Source organism: Heterocephalus glaber, unplaced genomic scaffold (genome assembly GCF_053883595.1).
Source record: "Heterocephalus glaber isolate CG9 unplaced genomic scaffold, H.glaber_assembly_v1.0 deba00000281, whole genome shotgun sequence".
Lineage (NCBI taxonomy): Eukaryota > Metazoa > Chordata > Mammalia > Rodentia > Bathyergidae > Heterocephalus > Heterocephalus glaber.
In genome coordinates, this window is record NW_028258139.1 from 30,427,529 (window position 1) to 30,448,230 (window position 20,702).

At 44.5% G+C, this 20,702-nt stretch overlaps 1 protein-coding gene across 5 annotated transcripts in view; it reads right to left on the bottom strand.

Annotated features, from left to right (window-relative positions):
- Nucleotides 1-20,702, bottom strand: part of Fer1l6 (fer-1 like family member 6) — a 142,598-nt gene that overhangs the window by 66,053 nt on the left and 55,843 nt on the right. For all 5 annotated transcript variants that reach the window (XM_087188175.1, XM_087188171.1, XM_087188176.1 and 2 more), the window contains 5 exons: nucleotides 18,275-18,461; nucleotides 15,444-15,568; nucleotides 13,184-13,280; nucleotides 4,206-4,296; nucleotides 1,091-1,210 (listed from right to left, as the gene is read on the bottom strand). In XM_087188175.1, the coding sequence (XP_087044301.1) occupies nucleotides 1,091-1,210; nucleotides 4,206-4,296; nucleotides 13,184-13,280; nucleotides 15,444-15,568; nucleotides 18,275-18,461 (620 nt within the window). The remainder of the gene's footprint in view (nucleotides 1-1,090; nucleotides 1,211-4,205; nucleotides 4,297-13,183; nucleotides 13,281-15,443; nucleotides 15,569-18,274; nucleotides 18,462-20,702) is intronic.

The window sequence follows — 20,702 nt, forward strand, 5'->3', positions numbered from 1 at the left end:
ATACAAGATGTCCTTGAATGGCTTTCCACCTGCTCTTAAGAAAGGGAAAGCAAATCTACAAGAAACTTTATACGTAAAATTCAATTGCCAAGTATTCTAGTTCCATTTTAGGTAGTTATTTAGGACAAACTCAACTACAGTGCACAGAAAAATAGAATTTAAAGTTGTGCTAATTAAGATAAGAAGTACAGATATTCATACCAAGTTTCTCATTACCCTGTGACTGTTGAATTGCCCATTTGTGAGCCAACATAACTACCAGAACAGAAAGAAGGTGCCTACTATCAAGTAGGCTTTGACACTCCTGGGCTGGAAGCAGTGGGCTGCCTTGTTCACCACAGGCACTGAAATATAACTGGTACCGGGGCCCCATCCCTCCTCTCTGGTCTGGCAGCACAGGCAGAATGGTTTTCCTGGCCAGGGTCAGTCATGGACCTGAAGGCTTAAGGCCTGGTTCAAACCTTCGGCCTTCCTACTGCAATTCCCATGATTACTGATTGCCTTCCCTCTCCTTAATGTACCTCCAGGGAATGATTGATTTTACAGACGAATTACAACTTTCAAGGACAACAGAAGTCACAAACCTCTATTTCTCCCAAAACCTTCCCCACAAAACCTGATTTAAGAAGTTTCTACACATTGTCAGATGTCAAGAAAGAGCTTCAGTATCTGACAGAAGTAAATATAAGGGACTTCTAAACATCATTCTAGAATACACTGTTCACAAGTAACTTTAAAATGAGATGATTTAAAATGAGATGTTTTAAAATGTGACCTTTTATCAGGACAAGTTTAAATCCTCTTAAAGCTGAAACCTGATCAAAGCTCCCATAATCACAGTGATTATTTTGATTTTTCTTGTCTAAGAGGGACAATGCTTTTTATTTTGGGGAATAGGCAGACTTTATAAAAATCAGTAAAGCCATGCATTTTAATTTTAAAAATCTCCTGTCCCATCCCCAAGCGAGTAGTGCCTGCCTGCTCAGCAGGCCTTGGGGAAACATCGATCCGTGTTGTACCTTGGCCCCATTATTCCTCAGGAGGGCAACATTTGGTCTAATTGCAACAGCTTGCCTTCGGACTTGATTACCTCATCAACCAGAAAGCGGATTTTCCCCACAAAGTCTTGGGCTTCCTGGATCATTTCATCCAGAGAGAACTTTTTCTTCTGCTGCTGAACCATCGCCTTGGCATCCTTGGACATCGCTTCCTGAAACAAGACCAGAGTTGGTGGAGACCTTTCTTGGGTCTGGACAGGGAGCTCTGCCTCATGCTGGAGGGCCATCCAGGGGCCGGCAACTCACACAGCCCTGGCAGGGCCCGTGTTGGCGACTGCCACTGCCCCATTAATACAGACTTCGCAGGAATGTGGAGACAGTACTGTCTCAGCCAGGACCTGAATCGAGACTTCCTGATACTTAATAACAAGGACAAACTGGCGGCTGAAATGTACTGAGCTCCTCCTCTATGTCAGGCGCTATTCCAACCACTTTATTAGTCCTTCCCCATCTTCACTGCCCTAGGATGTGGGTGCAATCATCCTCATTTTAAGGCTTAGACCACAAAGTAATGCAGTCCTGAGTTGCAGCACTGGAGCTGACCTCGGCTGCGTCCAGAGTGTCCAGAGTGTGTCCTCAGTTACCACTCTCAGATACCCGTCCTACAGGCCCCGTGTGCTTGTGTCCCAAACATGCTTCCTCCCTGCCTGGGAGCCTCAGCATGCTAGGAACATCGGAGAGTGTTCATTCTGATGCATTTGTTCAGCCCACATTTACGTGCTTAGGGAAAAATACAGCTCAGACTCTGCCCAGTGGCCCTGCGTGAACTGGCCCAGGCTCCCCACTTCTCCCGGCAGCGTCCTCCCCATTCACTATGCCCTGGCACGCTTGTCCTCAGGAGGCCCTAGAGCGTGCCCAGCCAGCTCCGTCCTGCGCTGTGCTTCCTCCTAGTCAAATGCTCTTCACTTGGCTCTAATGTCACCATGGTGTTATATTTCCTCATGTTTTCCTGAGCACCGTGGCTGTTTAAAATCCGCCCCCATAATCATAACAGAATTTTCATGTGTTTGTTGTTTACCCATCTTCTGTCTTCTCCCCTGCCACAGAGCAGGGGCCTCCTCTGTCCTGTCCTTACCTCGTGTGGCAGAGACATTGTCACGTACCCGAGACCCAGCACATTTTGGGCACAGGGCAGGAGTTAAATGCCTGTGGGATGAATGAGCCAGCTGCCATCTAAATTCCTAAAGGACAAGCACCAAGTCCTCTCAGCGCACATCTCCACCTAGCACAGGCCTGATTCCCAGGAAGCCTTCTGAATACCCGAGATCTACCAGGGGATGTGCCGAGGCCTGGGGCGGGTCAGACTGAATGACTCCTTCCCCTCGGCCTGGACAGTTTGTGCGAAGAAACAACACATGTAAATAATTAAATAGGTGCAGCATCACGAGACCTGCAGGATGGAAGCCAGGCTTCACGGAGGCCGTGACACTCGAGCTGACTCTTGAAAGGCGGTTAGAATTCATCAGATAATGAGAAGTCAAAGCACACCCCAGACAGAGGGAGCCATCACATGTGGAGAAATGTAACGGTGAGCATCCCGAAGTGTGGAGCACAGTGGTACAGGAGGCAGCAGGGGGATGAGGCTGGCTTGCTGGGTGTGCACAGCCCCATACACTGCACAGGAGGAATTGAGACTTTATCCCATGAATCACTGAGAGATTCCAGAGACTGTTAGTGATACAATTGCTAGTGATACAGTTGGATTTGTGTTCTAAGATTCTTCTGATAATGGGGGGAAAACGGGCTGGAGGACAACTGCCAAAAGAAGCCCAGGCCAGAGGTCTAAGGGGCTGTCTGTCCAGTGACTCTGAGGGTGAAGATGTAGCATAAGTCTCAGTGTTTAAGGGGCAGGATCAACAGGACCTGAGGTCAAACTGGCTTTTAAGGTAAGGGTTAAGAGTCTACATTGAGCTGGGCACAGGGGCACAGGCCTGTAATGCCAACACTCTGGGAGGCCGAGGTGGGAGGGTTGCAATTCAGAGCCCAGCCTGAGCAGCTTAGTGACTTAGGGAGACCCTGTCTCAAAATGAAAAAAATTAGAGAGGGCTGGAAGTTTATCTCAGCGCAATGCCCCTGGGTTTAATCTTCAGTGCCTCCCTCCAAAACCCTCAATATGGACACTGGGGTTTCTCGCTGGAGCAGTAAGCAGAGCCCACGGTGGCACACAGGGTGCAGAACAAGGTGAGACACGAGTAGGATCTACTGAGTTCAAGGACAGGGGCTGGAGACACTGATCTAGAGATGAGGAGACGGCTCTGGGCCACTACAAAGATGTTGGAATCGGGGTTTGTGCAGGCCCAGGAGTGCTGGGCACTGAGAAAACGGAGCCCACTGAGGGGTGCTGCAGAGACGGCAGCTCAGGCAGACAGCTGGGAAGAGCCAGGGCAGAAGACCTCACAGGTGACCTGGTGACAGGGCGCAGCCTCCGCCTAGGGCTCTGGGGTCAGAAAGGAATATTCCAGAAGGGAGGACGGATGAGGGATTGGGACCCATGGGCTTCAGCCCCTGGCCTCTGGTTAACTAGCTGTGACCTACTGAAAAGTCACTTACTATTCTGACAGCTGCCCACGTGCCTAAAGGGGCCTAGGGAAGTCAAACACTGCACGATTTTCTGTGGCACATTTATCATGGGCTCACAAAAAGTCCCCCAGTGCCGTGACTGGAACAGCAGTCTCCAGGTGACGATCCTGCTCCTGGCTTGGTCTGGCTCATTCTGGCCACCACCCCTGTGGGCACCGTGAAGGTCTCCAGGACACAGAGCACTGCCAGCCACCACCTTGTCGGGTGCAATTCTTAACAGGTGCAAGGGACCCTGCCTGGGAGGGAGGTTGGTTGTTTCTTTTGTCATCTCAGTGTGTAGGGCAGACAGCCAAGTGAGGCTGCAGACTTTAACAAAACACAGATGTCCAGGGGATGAGCAAGGGGCATGAAGCAGGCCCTGAGGACTCGACCTCCTCCAGGCAAGCCTTTGATACATTCCAGCCCCTTCCAGCTCAGCAGAGTCCTTTCTCCTGTCTCTACAGCACTTGTGTCCATGTCCTTTAAACCTTGTCCCTGTCTGGCCTGTGACCTATGCTTCTTTCCCGGGGTTTATTTGCAGAGCATGTGCTTTGGCTCTGTCCCGGGTATGAATCAATTCCCACATACCAGCTCCTGCCAGCAGAGTGTGAGTCGCTTCTTATCTAGAGTGGTTTGGTTCAGCGTCTTAGGCTTTTTTTCTGCTTCGGAGATAAAGGCACTGTAAGAGAAGAGTAACAGTTTTAAAGCTTCTTGGTGAAGATCCATTTATGTGATTCCAGAGATTTGCAAAAATACTTTCTGCAACATGACAGAAAGCTAAAGGAACCACAGGAAGGAGATTTTAAGTTTAGAATTCAGCAACAATGCACTAGCTTTGCTAAGAGACCAAATGAGACCTGCAAATGGGGCCCAGGCCCCACATCGGCTTTGGGAAATGAGTATTTGCCCATTTCCTTTTGGAATATATCTGTTGTGATTATTATCAAGAATTTAAAACAACCACTCACACAAAACAATGCAGTTTTCCTTTGTCTTACAAATGTAAAACACTAAACTTTTCCTGGAAAGTTCCATGTAAAGCAAACATTTTTTACTCAATACTGAGATGGGTCCCAATCTTTCTGAGTAAAACATTTTTTGGCAGTGAAGTTAAAAACATGTTCAGTAGGAAAATAGAAAGGTTATGAATGAAATTCAAGAAGAAATGTAAATGGCGAAAAAAAAACTTGAAAAAAAAAGATATTGTCCTCATCAGTGATAATTTAAATGCAAATTAAAATCAGTGCCATTTCACCTAAAAATGAATAGGTTGGTGAAGGTGGAGGGGTGTGGAGGAGAGTATATGCTAATGAAGAGTGTAAATTATCAGTGTTCTAAAAACTACTTGGTAGCACATATTTACATTTCAATGTCCATATAATCTGACCAAAAATTACACCAGAATTCCTACCCTTCACATCCAGCTGAACAATTTGACACGAATATGCTTACACAAGGCTATTTACCGAAGCACTCTTTAGAGTACCAAAGTAAACGGGAACAACTGCTATCCTCAGGGACTAGATAAGTGTGCTGTGCTACACCTGTGCAAGCAGATGCTGAGGATGCTGAGGATGTCGTTACATGGTGCAGTGGGAGAATACCCGTGACATACTGATAAGTGAGATGCAGCCTGCTGAGCAACATGAGTGGCACCTTTTGTAATGACATATGCTGTTGTTATGAGTGGTTCTATGAGGGTGTGCGCTGGCAAATGTACACACACACACACACACACACACACACACACACACACACACGTGTCCAGAAGGACAATTCAATCTCCTCTCTGGAAAGTGGGGAAAAACTTGAGAAAAACTTGAGAATACTTCTACTTTACACATTTTGGGGTGTTTTTTGTTTTTTACAATGAACCTGTATTTCTTCTGTGATGAAAAGCACTTATGAAGTAAACACAAGGGGGATTCTGAATAAATTGCATTTTACCTTAATTTTTTAAAAGCATGAAAAGCATTATATTTTGAGGTGGGAGTCACTTTGCCCCATTCCTGCCTCTTCCAGAGGCTTGGAGAATTCCATTCCACCCCCAGAAAAGATCAGGACCGAGGACTTGGCAGGCACATGTGATCTCTGCCCCATGGTGGGAGATGGAATCTGTTTCTCATCAAAGTAGAGGTAGTGATATAGCACCTGCTTCCTCTGGCTGTGGGCAGCCTTGTCACCACTGCATGGCATGTCACTTGTCCTTTTGGGTGACCCCAAAATTGCAGCTGCTTGGCCATGGATACCATGGGTGGGGGAGCAGAAAGCCCAATTCTCCTCTGGTACCAGCTGCTTTCTCAAACCTAGACTTGCCAAATATAAAACTCGAGTTCTGATCTTTGTCTAACTCTCATGAATATTTTTTCATTTGGTTAGAAACTTGAAGAGAAAGGGGAACAATTAATTATCACCTTCAAGTAATCCTCTAATATAAAAAGTTATGGAGCTATTAATTTGCTTGCAATTGGTCTCTAAAAATATGAGATTACAAAGCTTTTTAAAGATGCTTAAAGGGAATCATAGGTAGGTCTTAGCTCACAACAGGAGTAACACTAATATATATTGCTTTCATAGTAAAAAATGAAAAAGAAAGAAAAAGAGAAAAAGATAAATATTTATTTCTTCCTCCCTCCATTTCTAGTCCCTTGCCTTTTGCAAAAATCTCCCTCTCCCTGTTTCCTATTAGCTATCTTTTATTTTGTTCTTTAATTATTTATCCTTTGGGGAGGAGGGAAGGGAAGGGGATGAAGAAGGTATGAAGTTGTGTTCTGTACACAGACCAACTCCCCAGGAGGAATGTGATCAGTATGTACCGCAAACATGGACTAATAAAAATAAAATACCGGCCCCCAGAGCTGAGAAGCAGAGCCACCCCCAGCACCAAGGAGATGAGCCGTAGGGGCACCAGCAGCACAGCATCCCTCAACCTAGTGAAATCAGAAGACATGTAAACAAGTCTCAAAACCAGACTTCCAGATCACCTAAAGCAACCCCAAAGGGAAATGAGAGGCAACAATTTGATATTCAACAACAGGGACTCCCTGAACTGGCAACAAAAGAGGAACTGGAAAAAATGAAATCAGAAATAATTTCTCAGATAAGAACAGAGATTGTGCCCATAGTGCAAGATATGACAAATAAATCTAGAGAGGACACAGATAAAAAAAATAGAGGAGCTGGGGCCAGGGATTTAGTTCAGTGGTTTCACCACCTGCTGCACAAGTGCAAGGACCCGAGTTCAATCCCCGGTACCAAAAAAAAAAAAAAAAAAAAAAAATAGAGGAGCTGAGGAACATGATGGAATCCCAACATAGGAAACAAATGGAGTTCATAAAGCAGATGCAAAAAGATTTTGAGGCAATTAAAAACTCCACTGAAAGTTTATGCAGCAGAATGAGCCAATGTGAGGACAGAATTTCAGATATAGAAGATAAGATTGCAATTAGTGACTACGAAAAGAAAGATTTCTTTAAAATAGTAAGGGACCATGAGAAATCAATCCAGCAGCTGCTAGATGACGCAAAGAAGATAACATAAGACTGATCAGTGTCAATGAAGAAACAGGAGAGAGTGCAGATGAATAAAAATCTGTTCACAGAAGTGATGGCAGAAAACTTCCCAAGCAGGGGAAAAGAACTTGACATACAGATAAGTGAGTCATACAGGGCTCCAACTAGCTTTGATAAAAAAAAAAACTACACATAGGCATATAATAGTTAAGATTCCAGAAACACAACAGAAGATCAAAATCCTGCAAGCAGTTAGAGAAAAGAAACAAATCACATGCAAAGGAAAGCCCATCACAATCACAGCAGACTTCTCAATGCAAACCCTCAAGGAAAGAAGAGCTTGGAGTGACATATTTCAAGCCCTAAAGGAAAACAGCCTCCAACCCAGATTGATGTACCCTGCAAAACTATCTTTCAAAATTGATGGAGAAATAAGATACTTTCATGACAAAGAGCACTTTAGGAACTTCATGAATACCAAACCAGCACTCCAAAAAATTTTAGACAATATCCTAGGAAAAGACAATGAGGATCACAATCCCAGGAAGCCCAGCAGAGTGAATCCATCAGGCACAACAAGAAACTAAACACAAAGGGAATCCAAACAAGAGAATCCAACAACAACAAAAAAAAGTGATGATAATGATAAGTCAATACGTATCAGTTATAACCATCAATGTTAATGGTCTCAATTCACCAATCAAAAGAAATAGACTGGCAGAATGAATGGATCAAGAAGCAAGATCCAATAATATGTTGGATACAAGAAACACTTAATTCAAAAAGAAAATCATAGACTGAAAGTTAAAGGGTGGAAAACAATACTCCATGTGACAGGAACCTGAAAAAAGGCAGGAGTAGCTATCCTCTTTGCAGATCAAGTGGATTTCAAACCAACACTGATTAAGAGAGACAAAGAAGGACACGACATCCTTGTAAAGGGAACAATCCAAGAGGAAGAGATGACAATCATAAACATATATGCACCAAACACTAGTGCACCCAACTATATAAAACAAATCCTAACGGACATGAAAAATCAAATAAGCACTAATACAATAGTAGTGGGGGACCTCAATACCCCACTGCCACAAACAGATAGATCAACTAGACAAAAAACAAGCAACAAAATACTAGAACTCAATCAGACTCTTGAACAAATGAACTTAACAGATGTTTACAGAGTCTTCCACCCCTCAAAATCAGAATACACATTCTTTTCAGCTGCACACAGGTCGTTCTCCAAAATAGACCACATACTTACTCATAGAACATGTTTAAGTAAGTGAAAAGGAACTGAAGTTAGCCCCTGTATATTATCAGACAATAGTGTGAAGAAATTGGAGATCAATAGCAAAAGAAACTGCAAGAATTTCACAAACACTTGGAAATTGAACAACCCACTTCTGAATAACCAATGGGTCACAGAGGAAATTAAAGAAATCAGACAGTTCCTTGAATTAAATGACAGTGACAATACAACATATCGGAATATATGGGACACAATGAAAGCAGTCTTACAAGGGAAATTCATAGCAGTGAATACTCATTTTAGGAAAACAGAGCTAGCCCAAATAAACAACCTGATGCTGAACTTCAAGCTTCTAGAAAAAGAAGAGCAGGACAAACCCAAAGCCGATACAAGGGGGGAAATGATGAAGATCAGACCAGAAATCAATACAATGGAGACTAGGAAAACGATATAAAAAATCAATGAAGCCAAGAGTTGGTTCTTTGAAAGAATAAACAAAATTGACAAACCCTTAGCCAACCTTATCAGAAAAAGGAAAGAAAAGGCCCAAATCCATGCAATTAGGAATGAAAAGGGTGAAATCACAACAGACTCAGCAGAAATCCAGAGGATCATCAACACCTACTTCAAGAACCTATATGACAATAAGATGGAAAACAAAGAAAAAAAGGGACAGATTCCTAGATATGTATGAATTACCAAAGTTGAAAGAAGAAGACCTAAAAATTCTAAACAACCCAATATCAATCAATGAAAATGAAAATGTAATTAAAAACTTACCAACTAAGAAAAGTCCAGGTCCTGATGGCTTCACTGCTGAATTCTACAAGACATTTAGAGAGGAACTACTCCCACTACTGTTTAAACTCTTCAACAAAATTGAAAGGGAGGCAATACTCCCAAATTCATTCCTGGAAGCAAGCATCACCTTGATCCCCAAAGCAGAGAAAGACTCAACTGAAAAAGAGAACTATAGGCCAATCTCACTAATGAACATAGATGCAAAAATCCTTAATAAGATACTGGCAAATAGAATGCAGAAGATCATCAAGAAGATCATACACCCTGAGCAAGTGAGATTCATCCCAGGGATACAGGGATGGTTCAACATATGCAAATCAATCAATATAATATACTATATCAATAGAGCCAAGGACAAAAACCATATGATCATCTCAATAGATGGAGAAAAGGCATTTGACATAATCCAACACACATTTATGATCAAAACCCTACAAAAAATTAGAATAGACGGTCTCTACCTCAATCTGATAAAAGCCGTCTATGAAAAACCAACAAGAGCCAGTATCATAATAAATGGTCAAAAAGTGAAATCCTTCACACTAAAATCAGGAACAAGACAAGGATGTCCACTATCACCACTCCAGTTCAATATAGTTTTGGAAACATTAGCCACAGCAACTAGACAAGAAAGAAATAAAAGGAATAAAGATAGGAAATGAAGAAGTCAAACTGTCATTATTTGCAGACGATATGATACTCTATATAGAAGACCCCAAGAACTCCACCAAAAGTCTTCTAGACTTAATAACCAAATTCAGTAAAGTAGCTGGATACAAGGTTAACACACAAAAATCAATAGCTTTCCTCTACATGAACAAAAGACTCACTGAGACAGAAACAGGGCAAACAATTCCTTTCACAATAGCATCCAAAAAACTGAAATACCTAGAATCACCTAACAAAAGAAATCAAAGACCTCTTCTCTGAAAACTATAGCACTCTGAAAAGAGAGATTGAAAATGATATCAGAAAAAGGAAAGACATCCCTTGCTCCTGGTTAGGTAGGATCAACATAGTGAAAATGGCCATACTTCCAAAACTCCTATGTAGATTCAATGCAATCCTAATTGAAATTCCAGCAGCATACTTCATGGACCTTGAGAAACAATCCCAAAATTCATTTGGAACAAGAAGAGACCCAGAATAGCAAAAGCAATTCTAGGCAACAGAGACATGGCAGGGGGTGTCACAACCCTCAACTTGAAACTATGCAACAAAGCCACTGTGATACAAAACAGCATGGTACTGGCAAAGGAACAGACCTGAGGACCAGTGGAACAGATTAGAAGATGCAAAAACAACTCCAGACACACTCAGCCACCTCATCTTCCATGAAGGAGCCAAACAAGGGCCGGGGATTTAGCTCAGTGGTTCCAGTGCCTGCCAAGCAAGCGCAAGGTCCAGAGTTCGATCCCAAGTATCAAAACGAAACAAAGGAGCCAAACACCCTCACTGGAGGAAAGACAGCCTCTTTAATAAATGATGCTGGAAAAACTTGCTAAGGATTAAAACTAGACCTATATCTCTCACCATGCACTAAACTAAAATGGAAATGGCTTAAAGATCTAAATATTAAAACAGAAACGCTGAACCGGCTGGAACAGAGGTTAGGTAGAACTCTTGAAGACACTAGTGTAGGAAAAGATTTTAAGAACAAACCCTCAGTTGCCCATGAATTAACACAATCAACAAATGGGATCTCTTCTTATTAAAAAGCTTGTGCACAGCAAAAGAAACCAGCAGCAGTGTGAAGAGACAACCCACAATGTTGGAAAAAATTTCACCTGCTGTTCCTCAGGCAAAAGTCTACTATCTAGAATCTATAAAGAACTTTTAAAATCACTGGTCATTCAAGAGATGCAAATGAAAATAATGCTGAGATTCCACCTCACCCCAGAAAGAATGGCTGCTATCATGAAATCAACCAACGACAAAGGCTGGCAGGGCTGTGGGGAAAGAGGAACCCTGCTCCACTGCTGGTGGGAGTGCAGACTGGTGCAACCACTGTGGAAATCAGTATGGAGTTACCTCAAAGAACTAGGACTAGAGGTCCCATTTGACCCAGCTATTCCCCTGCTGGGTATCTTCCCCAAAGAATTAAAAGAACCATACCACAGTGATATATGTGCACCCATGTTTGTAGCAGCACAGTTTTTAATAGCTAAAACTTGGAAACAGCCCAATTTCCCATCAACTGGAGACTGGATAAAGAAAATGTGGTTTTTTAATAAAATGGAGTATTACTTAGCCATAAAGAATGAGAAACTATAGACATTTATAGCTAAATGGATGCACATTGAGGTAATACTCTTAAGTGAAATAAATAGGACACACATGTGTAAATACCGAATTGTTTCTCTGGTGTGAGAAACTGAAAGTGTAAATAAGGACTAAATGGTATAATAGATAATGTGAAAATAGGAAGAAAAGGGGCAAAGGGGAAGGGGAAGTGGGAGGGGTAGGGGAAAGGAAAGAAGGGAATGGAATTAATATGAGAAAATGTAAAAAGAGAAACAAATTCTTTGTAAATAGGGAGGGATGGAGGGATTGAAGGGAGGACAGGGGAAGGGGGAAAAAATAAGAACCAGGAGAGATTATGTAAAGGTGCAAATTTCCAATGATGAATGTTAGTATATTGTATACCTAAAATGTACCAATAAAATTAATTTTAAAAAATAAAATGAAAATAAAGAACCAAGAAGAGAAAGAAAAGACCAGAGGAGGCACAGCTCCCTTGGACATACTGAAGAGCCCGAGAGGATGCAGCCTGACCTCCCGATCCTGAGGGTCTGGAGGCTGCTGCGCTGGGCACCCTGGTGCGTTTCCATCAGTGCTGAGCTGACTCGTACTACCAAAAGCTGAAGTACTGAAAAGATTTATTTCCTTGCTTTCTTCCTTCTATGAAGTAAAAACATCTGGGTATTTGAGAGATTCAAAAACAGATTACAAAGCAGAATACCAGGTTAACTACTGCCTGTCTACGGGTTTTGACTTTTATCAAATTAATCTCTATTCCCTTTCTATTAATTCCATTCAGGTAAATTCTCATTTTGCTCACGTCTTGATATAATTACGTCAAGAGTTGGTCCAAGTTGTTTTTGCATTGGCTAGTCATCCGGGCAGACAGTCCCCAGGGAGCCCCGCCTCCTGTAATTCAGGCACCATGTGATTCCCTCCCCTGCATGGGGCTAGCTCCTAACAGAATTCACCAACACTGATGCGATGACACTTCCAGTTGCATCCTGCTTTCTGCCTCATCTTTCCTGCTCATTTGATGAAGAAACCTGCTACATGGTGGAGCCGGAGGCCCGAGTGCAGTGCCGTGAAGAACTGAACTCTGTAAATACCCACACAAGTGACCTTGGAAGTGGCCCTCCTAGCTGAGCCCGGAGATGACTTCAACCCAGTCAATGCCTTTGAATTTTCACCCAAGAAGAGGCCTTACCAGAGGACCCAGTTGAGTCCCTCCTGGATTCCCGAAACATATAAACCATGAGATAATAAATATTGTGTCAATTCACTGAGTTTTGGGCTAATTTGTTACTCAGCCGTAGACCACTGTGCACTCCATTTTTGATCTTTTATAATACTTTCTGACACAGAGGGTAAGAGTTATTAAGTGGCATTTATTAATGTGCTATATGGAAATTTCAATTAAGTAGCATTTGATATAATTTACCCATCTAATTGTCAAATAGTTGCTGAGTACCAAAAGCAAAGCAGCATGCTGGGCACTAACCCTGGCAGGAATTTTGCTTGTTTCATAGAGACATTCTGCACTCAGTCTGTCTTTCTTTTTTGTTTCTCCCCTTTGGTTTATCTTTTAGTTGTTCAAACATTCAGAAGCAGAAATTACCCACAAGTGCCAGCTAAGTCACTGAAAGAAATAAAGAAGGATGTAGCTCTACAAATGCCCATCTGAATGCATGTGGAATAGGCTATTTTCTCCAGGTAATTACAAGCGGATTGCACTAAGCTCAGCTCTGCATCTGCCGCACCTGCTTTGACTGATGAAGTCACTCAATACAGCCTTCATGTTCTCTTCCGGTGCCTCCTCAGAAGCCTTGATCAGTTCTCTCACTTCCTCTATACCTTCTACCTGAAAACAGACCACAGGTGGGGAGGGATGAGCAGAGGGAATTGGAGATGTAATAGAGATATTGATTGAACATCCCAGAATATGTGGCTGGGTTTTTTGTTGCTGTTGTTTCGGAAATGAAAGAAGAGCTAATGTGCTTGAACTGAAAGTGCTGCTTCTTTCTAACTTTGTGCCTGCTTTTTCTTCGTTAGAATTGTTCCAGACATGCCTTCACCTGCATTGCTCAGACTTGTTGTTTGTGCCACAGATTTGTTCCCTAACTGGGAGCCATTTGTTCAGAGTCTACTCTTTGGGGGAACCTAATCTCATGGGAAATCTAACAACGTAGATTACGGTAGGTGACCGTAATATTGATCATGCCCAAAGCAGGCTGTGAGCAGTGCAGGCTGTGAGGAGCTAACCCCTCAATGGGCTTGTTTTGAGAAGTGAGTCCAGCCAAATCCTACATGCTGAGGTCAGAGTAACTCACACCCAAATTCCATTCCCACAACTAAAACTTTCTTAACTAGAAGGACAATGTTCTAATTACCACCATATATTTTGTTTGCTCTGTTCCTAATTTGAGAATGCTTTGTCTTGTTCTTTACAAGCCTTGCTTGCATTAGTATCCACAGTTACTGCTCGACTGCATGTCCTCACAGTAGTTCCCCTTTAGCACGTAGTTCACCTTTACCCCAATTGATTACCAATATAAATCAGTGCCTTGGACTAACCAGTGTTTTTGCTAAATGAGCAGCATTGGCCGTTCTGGCTCCCTGGTTTCTTTGTCTTTTTAGTTCTGTCTTTTACTTTTTTTCTCAGCCTTGCGCCATAGCACCAAGCAGGAGATCAGAACCTACTGTAGAGGTCTCTGATACATTAAATTAGATATAATTATCAAAAAGTCAAAAGCTATGTTTGAGTCAGTTTGTCAAATAGTAATGGAACCACACTGAATAACCTCCAAAACTAAAAGCTGTCCATTTATCTGACTGTATGAATTCGGCCATGGATGGTGGGTTGTGTATGGCAATGACTATATACTTCTATACTTTAAAATTCCAGTTTTCCTTTGGGGCTTAAATTCTAGAATTCCCTTCAGTAGCCTGAGTGAAAATGGTACCCAAGCACAAATGTACATACTGCCACTGCTTTGCTAGAATTTACAAGACTCTATTTTCTATCATGTGCCAGAGTCTGATGGCGGGGACATATGTTCCCCTCTTTCTCCCTTCACTAGAAGAACAGGCAGCATCACAGAGTATTGAAGATTTGGGAATTGGGGTCATACTTTCTGGGTTCAAATCCAAGTTCTACTGCTTACCCCTTATGCCCCATTTCCTCATCTGTAAAATAGGGTAAGAATAGCACCCAGCCACAATGCTGTATGGAGTGTGAACTGCAACCACGTTAGCCATGATTGAAGGGACCCTAACACTGAGATGGAAATTAGAGATGAGTGCTAAAAGCCTCTGTGGTCTCCAGGAATAAAATCTGACTTGTTTTTGTCAAAACTCAGAAGTAACCTCTCTGCTCTGTTTGAAGGAGCAGCAAGACCAGCCTTAAAAAGAGCGCCTGTGCCTCCATCTGGCGTGACCATGGCTAGCTCTCTCCAGAGTCTAGACTCAGGATGCCTGGAATCCATAGCCAGAGATAGTACACTGCTGCAAACAACTGGAGTGCTGAGCAAATGAGAAGAAGAAATGTGTTCTTTCCTTCAGATAGGCTTTGACAGAGTGGGAGGACCAAAACAAGGGTCATTTGGTGAGGTGAGCGGACAGTAAGCAGCAGATGTTCTTCTTGATGAACGGCGTGGGAAGAAAGATGGGAGAATTGGAGAAGAAGATTTGCTGAAGCCAGGACTTACTGATTTTGTCAGAATGCTTTCAGCCCCCTATCCCTTGGAGATTAAGAAATCAGCCTATTGCTAGGTCCCATAACAGAGAAAAGCAGAGAATTCTGATCAGAATTCAGATAGTTTGACTTGAAGTCTGGGGATTTTTGCAAAATGTATTCTCATTCCCCTGGGTCCACATGGCAGGAGACATGTGTTCCCACAAGACAGCAGCTCGATTCAATGCTATTTAAGCTGTGAAGGAGACCCTCAAACTGGGTAGGGAAAAATCTGCCTTTTGTCCCCAGTTTCCTCATCTGTGAAGTCCAGCACCTATCAGAGTCACCTACCAAGAGGTCTGCCATCTTCTCCAGCATGTTAGACCAGTGCAGCCTGAAGGTCTGGTCTCCCCAGGAACTGATGAAGGAGACACAGGGCTTCTTGGCCTCAAATGGCAAATAGTTGTAATTCCTGCGAAAGCACATTAGGTCAGGAAGTTAGTAGGCAGTCAATGCTTTTCAGGCAACTCCACCCACATGTTCCTGTTTTTTAGGCTCCGATGGGGCAGCAGAGGAGTCAAGACAAAACTATCAAACCATTAACACCATCCTTAGTCTGTAAGTGGGGACTCATGAACAAAAAGAAATGAAGAGTTATACAGCTGTAATGAGAGGTATTAACAGTCACCATCAGACCTGGGGTAAAGCTTAGAAGTGATCATCAAAGGGCAGGACTTATCAGGTATGGCTTCTTCAAAGAGGTTTTGAATTGAGAAAAGTAAAAAGGGAGGAAAATTAACTTGCTTTAGCATCTATATTCCAGGCACATGTAAGGATCGATTGAGATAACAGATGTCAATGCATTTTGTAAAATGACACTGCTAGAAAAATGTAAAAATATTATTCATGAGTGTGAAGGCAAATGCCCCAAACTAAATTTAAGTATTCTATGCCATGGTATCCACCCACTCGTCCATCCATCCACCCACCCATCCATCCACCCAGTATTAACTGTTGCTAGGCATTGGTACTGATAATGCAGGCGACTTGCTTGGCTAAGAAGAAACAAAGGGGATAGCACAGTGGTTAAAAGGAGTAGAAATGGAGGCACAGAGAACACTGAGGGTGGCAGCTGGGTATGCTTAAATGCTGGTGAGAAAGCGACAGCTTGCAGGGTAAGTTGGAAGACAGAAAAGGGAATGACTTGTAGATTTGATTCCCGGGGAAGAAAGGGTAGGGGTAGAAGCAGATGGGGGGGAAGAAAGTGTAGAAGTCCCATGCTAATGATGGCTATTTTCTTGACTAGTTTTTCCCCACAGCCCTTGCAGTTTCCTCACAGAGACCCGGGACTATGTCAAGAGAAGTGCTGGGAAGGAGTGTGGTGGCAGAGGGCACAGGCGCTGTGATCCTGTGGACGGTGTTTGGAGCAATGCCCTGTGGTAGTGAGGCAGGGAGAGAGAGAAACAGGGACAGAGAACAAGCTTTACTTCCACCACAAAGACAGCCTCAGCCTGAAGGAGTGGGTGGCTGTTCTTTGTAGCTCTTCAACACAAGTTTCTTCTGAAGCAGACAGCAGAATTAGCAAAGGGCCCCCGGCCTGTTCTGCAGAAAATAAACCAGCAGGTGTTTATTCAGAAAAGAAGCCAAATAAGTCCTTGGCAGAAACTGAGATTGCCATTACAGCAGGAGAGCAATGGTAACAGAGGTTAGGAACCAGACTGTTCATTTTCTTTTATCTCTTTAAATTACCACACTGAGCATCCTGCAACTACAGACGTTCCCCCTCAGGGCTGTTCTTGGTTCAGGCTTCCGTGGTTGGGACCGTTTTGTGCTACTGCTGTTCAGGGCCTTTGTCCCTGGTTCTTGGGCTGATTCCAAGAATGGAATGGACACATGGACCGGGAGACTGAGGCTTCTCAGGCCAACACAGCCAGTGCGGATGGAAGGCAGCAGGTGGGAGGGCGCCTCTTGCCACGGGGAGAGAAGACTGCCAGGTGGGCTGGCTGCCCCGACGCAGGGTAGGGCTGGAGTCCTGAGGATGCAGTCTGCCCTTTCCTGCTGCTGCTCTGGGCTCACTCCTGAGCACATAAACTGCATGGGAATGCACGTGCCGTGTACAACCAGAAAGCCCGGGATACCTACATGGTGGCATTTTATTGAGTGCAATTGACAAATAAGTTGCATGTGTGCACACACATATTTGAGGGTCTATTATAGATACAGAATCTTTCGCTTCAGCTGCTGCTTCCACGGATTGCTGCTCTAAGCAGTTTCCATACAGTGACTGGGAAATATGAAGAAAGCCCAAAAGTACTGAAAACTCAGCATGCCTTGTTTCAGTCTCCTTGAGCCAGTACTTACACGGGGTCAGACCAGGGATGCCTCAGACTGCTCAGCTCCTCCTAAGCCTTTCCAGACTGCAGCCTCTGGAAGCCCACCATAGTCAATAAAGGGTTGCTCCAGCAAAGCAGGGATGATTTTGGAAGCAAAGAACCTGGGCCATCTCAGAAAGTCTCCCAGCTCTGCAGATCTAGTCATAGGATCCACTCACTGATGTCTGCAGTCTTAAGCACGGAGTTAAAGGATGGGGAGTTTGAGATTCTTTCACCTCAAAAAGAGGAGGGACACCAAGGGTGGCTGCCAGGTCGTCAAAAAGAGAGGCCACCCCCGAAGACCCATGGAGGGGGAATGTGGTCCTTGGGGGGGCAGAGTTTAGGAAATGTAGGAAATCATCAAAAATGAGAGAAAAACAGTTAAGATTATTTTACCTTACTCTACTCTACTCTGTCCCAAACACTCTCCTCCATTTCCTACGTCTGTCTCACCCTTAGGACATCAGCTCCTCTGTGGCTGGCACTGAAATTTTAAATTCTCATCTTCCTACTTTGTTATGTGTCAGAGGCATAGAGTAAAAGGTGCTGCGGATATAATAACAACCATCGTCACTGTTCTTCCCTTAAATAATGTACCCGCCTGTGTCATTTGGAGAGCTGTTGCCTTGTTGCTAAGGGTCGAGTACAGTGGTACCCACTGTGTCGCCCGTTTGCAGGTTGCTCCCATAACTGAGATAAAAATGTATGTTTCTGATCTTGGGGAAGAACTGAATTCAACAGCCCCAGGAATTGGACGAAACCCTCCCACAGAAACTTCAGCTGTTGTCACCTGTCGCGTGTCCTACCTGTTCCCTTCAGTCACCAGAGGCTTCTCGGGGCATGTGGTGGGAGACATAGAGATGGGAGCCTCATGAGCTGCATCCCCTGCTCCTTCGTGAAGCAGCGGCAGGATGTCCTCCTCCTCCACTGATTCCGCTGATTTCTTCTTGCTCCCATGGTGGGACCCTCCATCGATCAGGTTCCCAAAATTACCTGCAGAGGCAGTCGCCAGGGGAGAGAGGCTTGGGCTCAACAGGTAGAATCGGCCTGCTTGGCACAAGGGTCCAACTCAATGTCCTCCCGTAATCAGGGACGACCTCAGGAGGTAAGTGCAAAGAACAAAGGGCGACAACGAAATTAGACTGGAAAGACAACAAGCCATCGTGTCCGTCCATCTTATTCTCTCTTTTGTAAACCCTACACAAATTAAAAATTAGAAAATACAGTCAAGTAGAAAAGAGTCGCTGGAAATTACCAAATTTAGTTATAACCATTTTTAAATCCTAGTGTATATCCTTTCAAAACTTTCCATAGAGATGTTGGCAGTGATCATGGTAGACGTGTTATTTTGTAACATGGTTAACGTCATGGTTTGGATCAGGAAAAGTCCCCCCGAGGCCTCCTGCATTTGGAGGGGGATTGGATCCCGGGAGCGCTGTACTCACCAGTGGATTAGTCCCCTAATGAGTCCAGTAGCTGAACGTGCTGAGAGGGTCACTGGGGGCGTGGCCTGCAAACAACGCGCTCCTGTCCCCGCTCCTCCCTCCTCTCTCTGGCTCCTGGCCACCCTGGGGTGAGCAGGGCTCCCCCTCCAGGCCCTTCCACCCTGCGTTTCTGCCGTGGAGCAGCCAGCTTTGGACTAAACCCACTGGGAACCAGGAGCCAAGTAAAGCGCCCCCTCCTGGCGGGTGTCAGGTATTGTGTCCAGCAATGGGAAGTGACCAAGACGTCCGGATTTTTCATTCAACAAAATATCGTGAGTGTCTTTCGAAAATGTCTTCTCCTCTAAGAGAAGACTTCTTATCTAAGTCCTCAAAGACAATACCATGCTTTTAAAAAGTAAGAGGAGGTTGGAGAGGAAGGAAGAGACAAGAGGAAGAGGGAGGAAGCAAGGGAGCAGGGGAAGAGGGAGGGAAGGAGCACACGTGGGCCAAATCGGGCAGCTTCTGAACTACAGATACCTTTGCATAAGGACAGATGTCCTCTGCAAGGTCACTGGTCATCGAGCTTTCCATTTTACAGCCGGATTTCAAATGCTTACAGAGACTAAGAGGAATAGCGCTTTTGGATGGAGCTCCAGAGGCAGCCAGATCACAGGTGGCCGACTGTGTCTCAGTGAAGCTGTGGTCAGTGAGCCTCCTAACTTGGGAGGTTCCCTGCTGCCTGCTCATGCCTCCCCCGACCCCTTCCTCTCCTTGGTTCACTACTCTGTACCTCTGTAGCAGATGCTCTGATGCCTCACCCAGACCCCTCTGCTGGGAAGGGGAACCCAGTACCCAGCTACCAAAATGCCTGTGGGCCCTCACGCGACTGTGCCTTCCTGGGAGAACTGGCCCCTGCTGACGGTGATGGCCTGGCCCTCCTGTGCATGAATCCCCTCTCCAGGGACAGAAAAGCCTGGCCCCCTGGCCTCAGGATGGGACCAAGCCTGCAGTGCCCTCGCACCTCAGAGCTCCCTGCAGGATCAGACAGTGGCTAGTCTCCCCACCCCAGGAGACCTGTCCTCTGCCCCCCATTCACACCCTTCTCCTGAGAGCATGCCACCAAAACTGGACTCATCCAGGAATCCTCCCAGGTCAGGTGTTTCCGGGCACCTCACCTAAACAGGTCCCTGGCACCACATGCATATTTCTGTCACACCTCTGCCATCTGTTCTCAGGTAATCGACTCAAATGTCTGTATACTTCTTGAGAATGGGAATTCTCTTTTAAATTTTTATGTCTCCACTGCCCACCACTGCTCATGGCACAGAAGGTCTTGATACGCATTTGGCGAACAGTAACCTCAGTGTGTTACTATGTCCACAACAGTGCTTCTCCCTAGTCTCATTCCAGTTCTTTCACTCCTTCCCTTCTCCATTATTTAGTGGACTTGAGGGAGGCATCATGGCTTCTAGACAGAGGAAGAGACTTATTCTATCTTCTTTCTAACATTCTTTGGCTGTGTAAATGGGGAGGTTATCCAATCTCTCAGACATCCCTTACAGTTGAAACCACGAATCCTTAGGAAATCGATCATGAAACCACAGCATGAAAGCAGAGGAGGAGGGTAGGTAGGAAGATCAAAGATTGAGAGTCTTGATAGAATAACAGGGATGAGAACTGAGACAACCGGGAACAGAGTGGCTGAAGGGAGAGCCCTGTGGTCTGAGGGAGGTAGAGATGGAAGTGAGAGAGGCCAGGACACAGAGGAGCAGACAGTTGGATGTCTCCATAGTAGATGGGAAGACAGAAT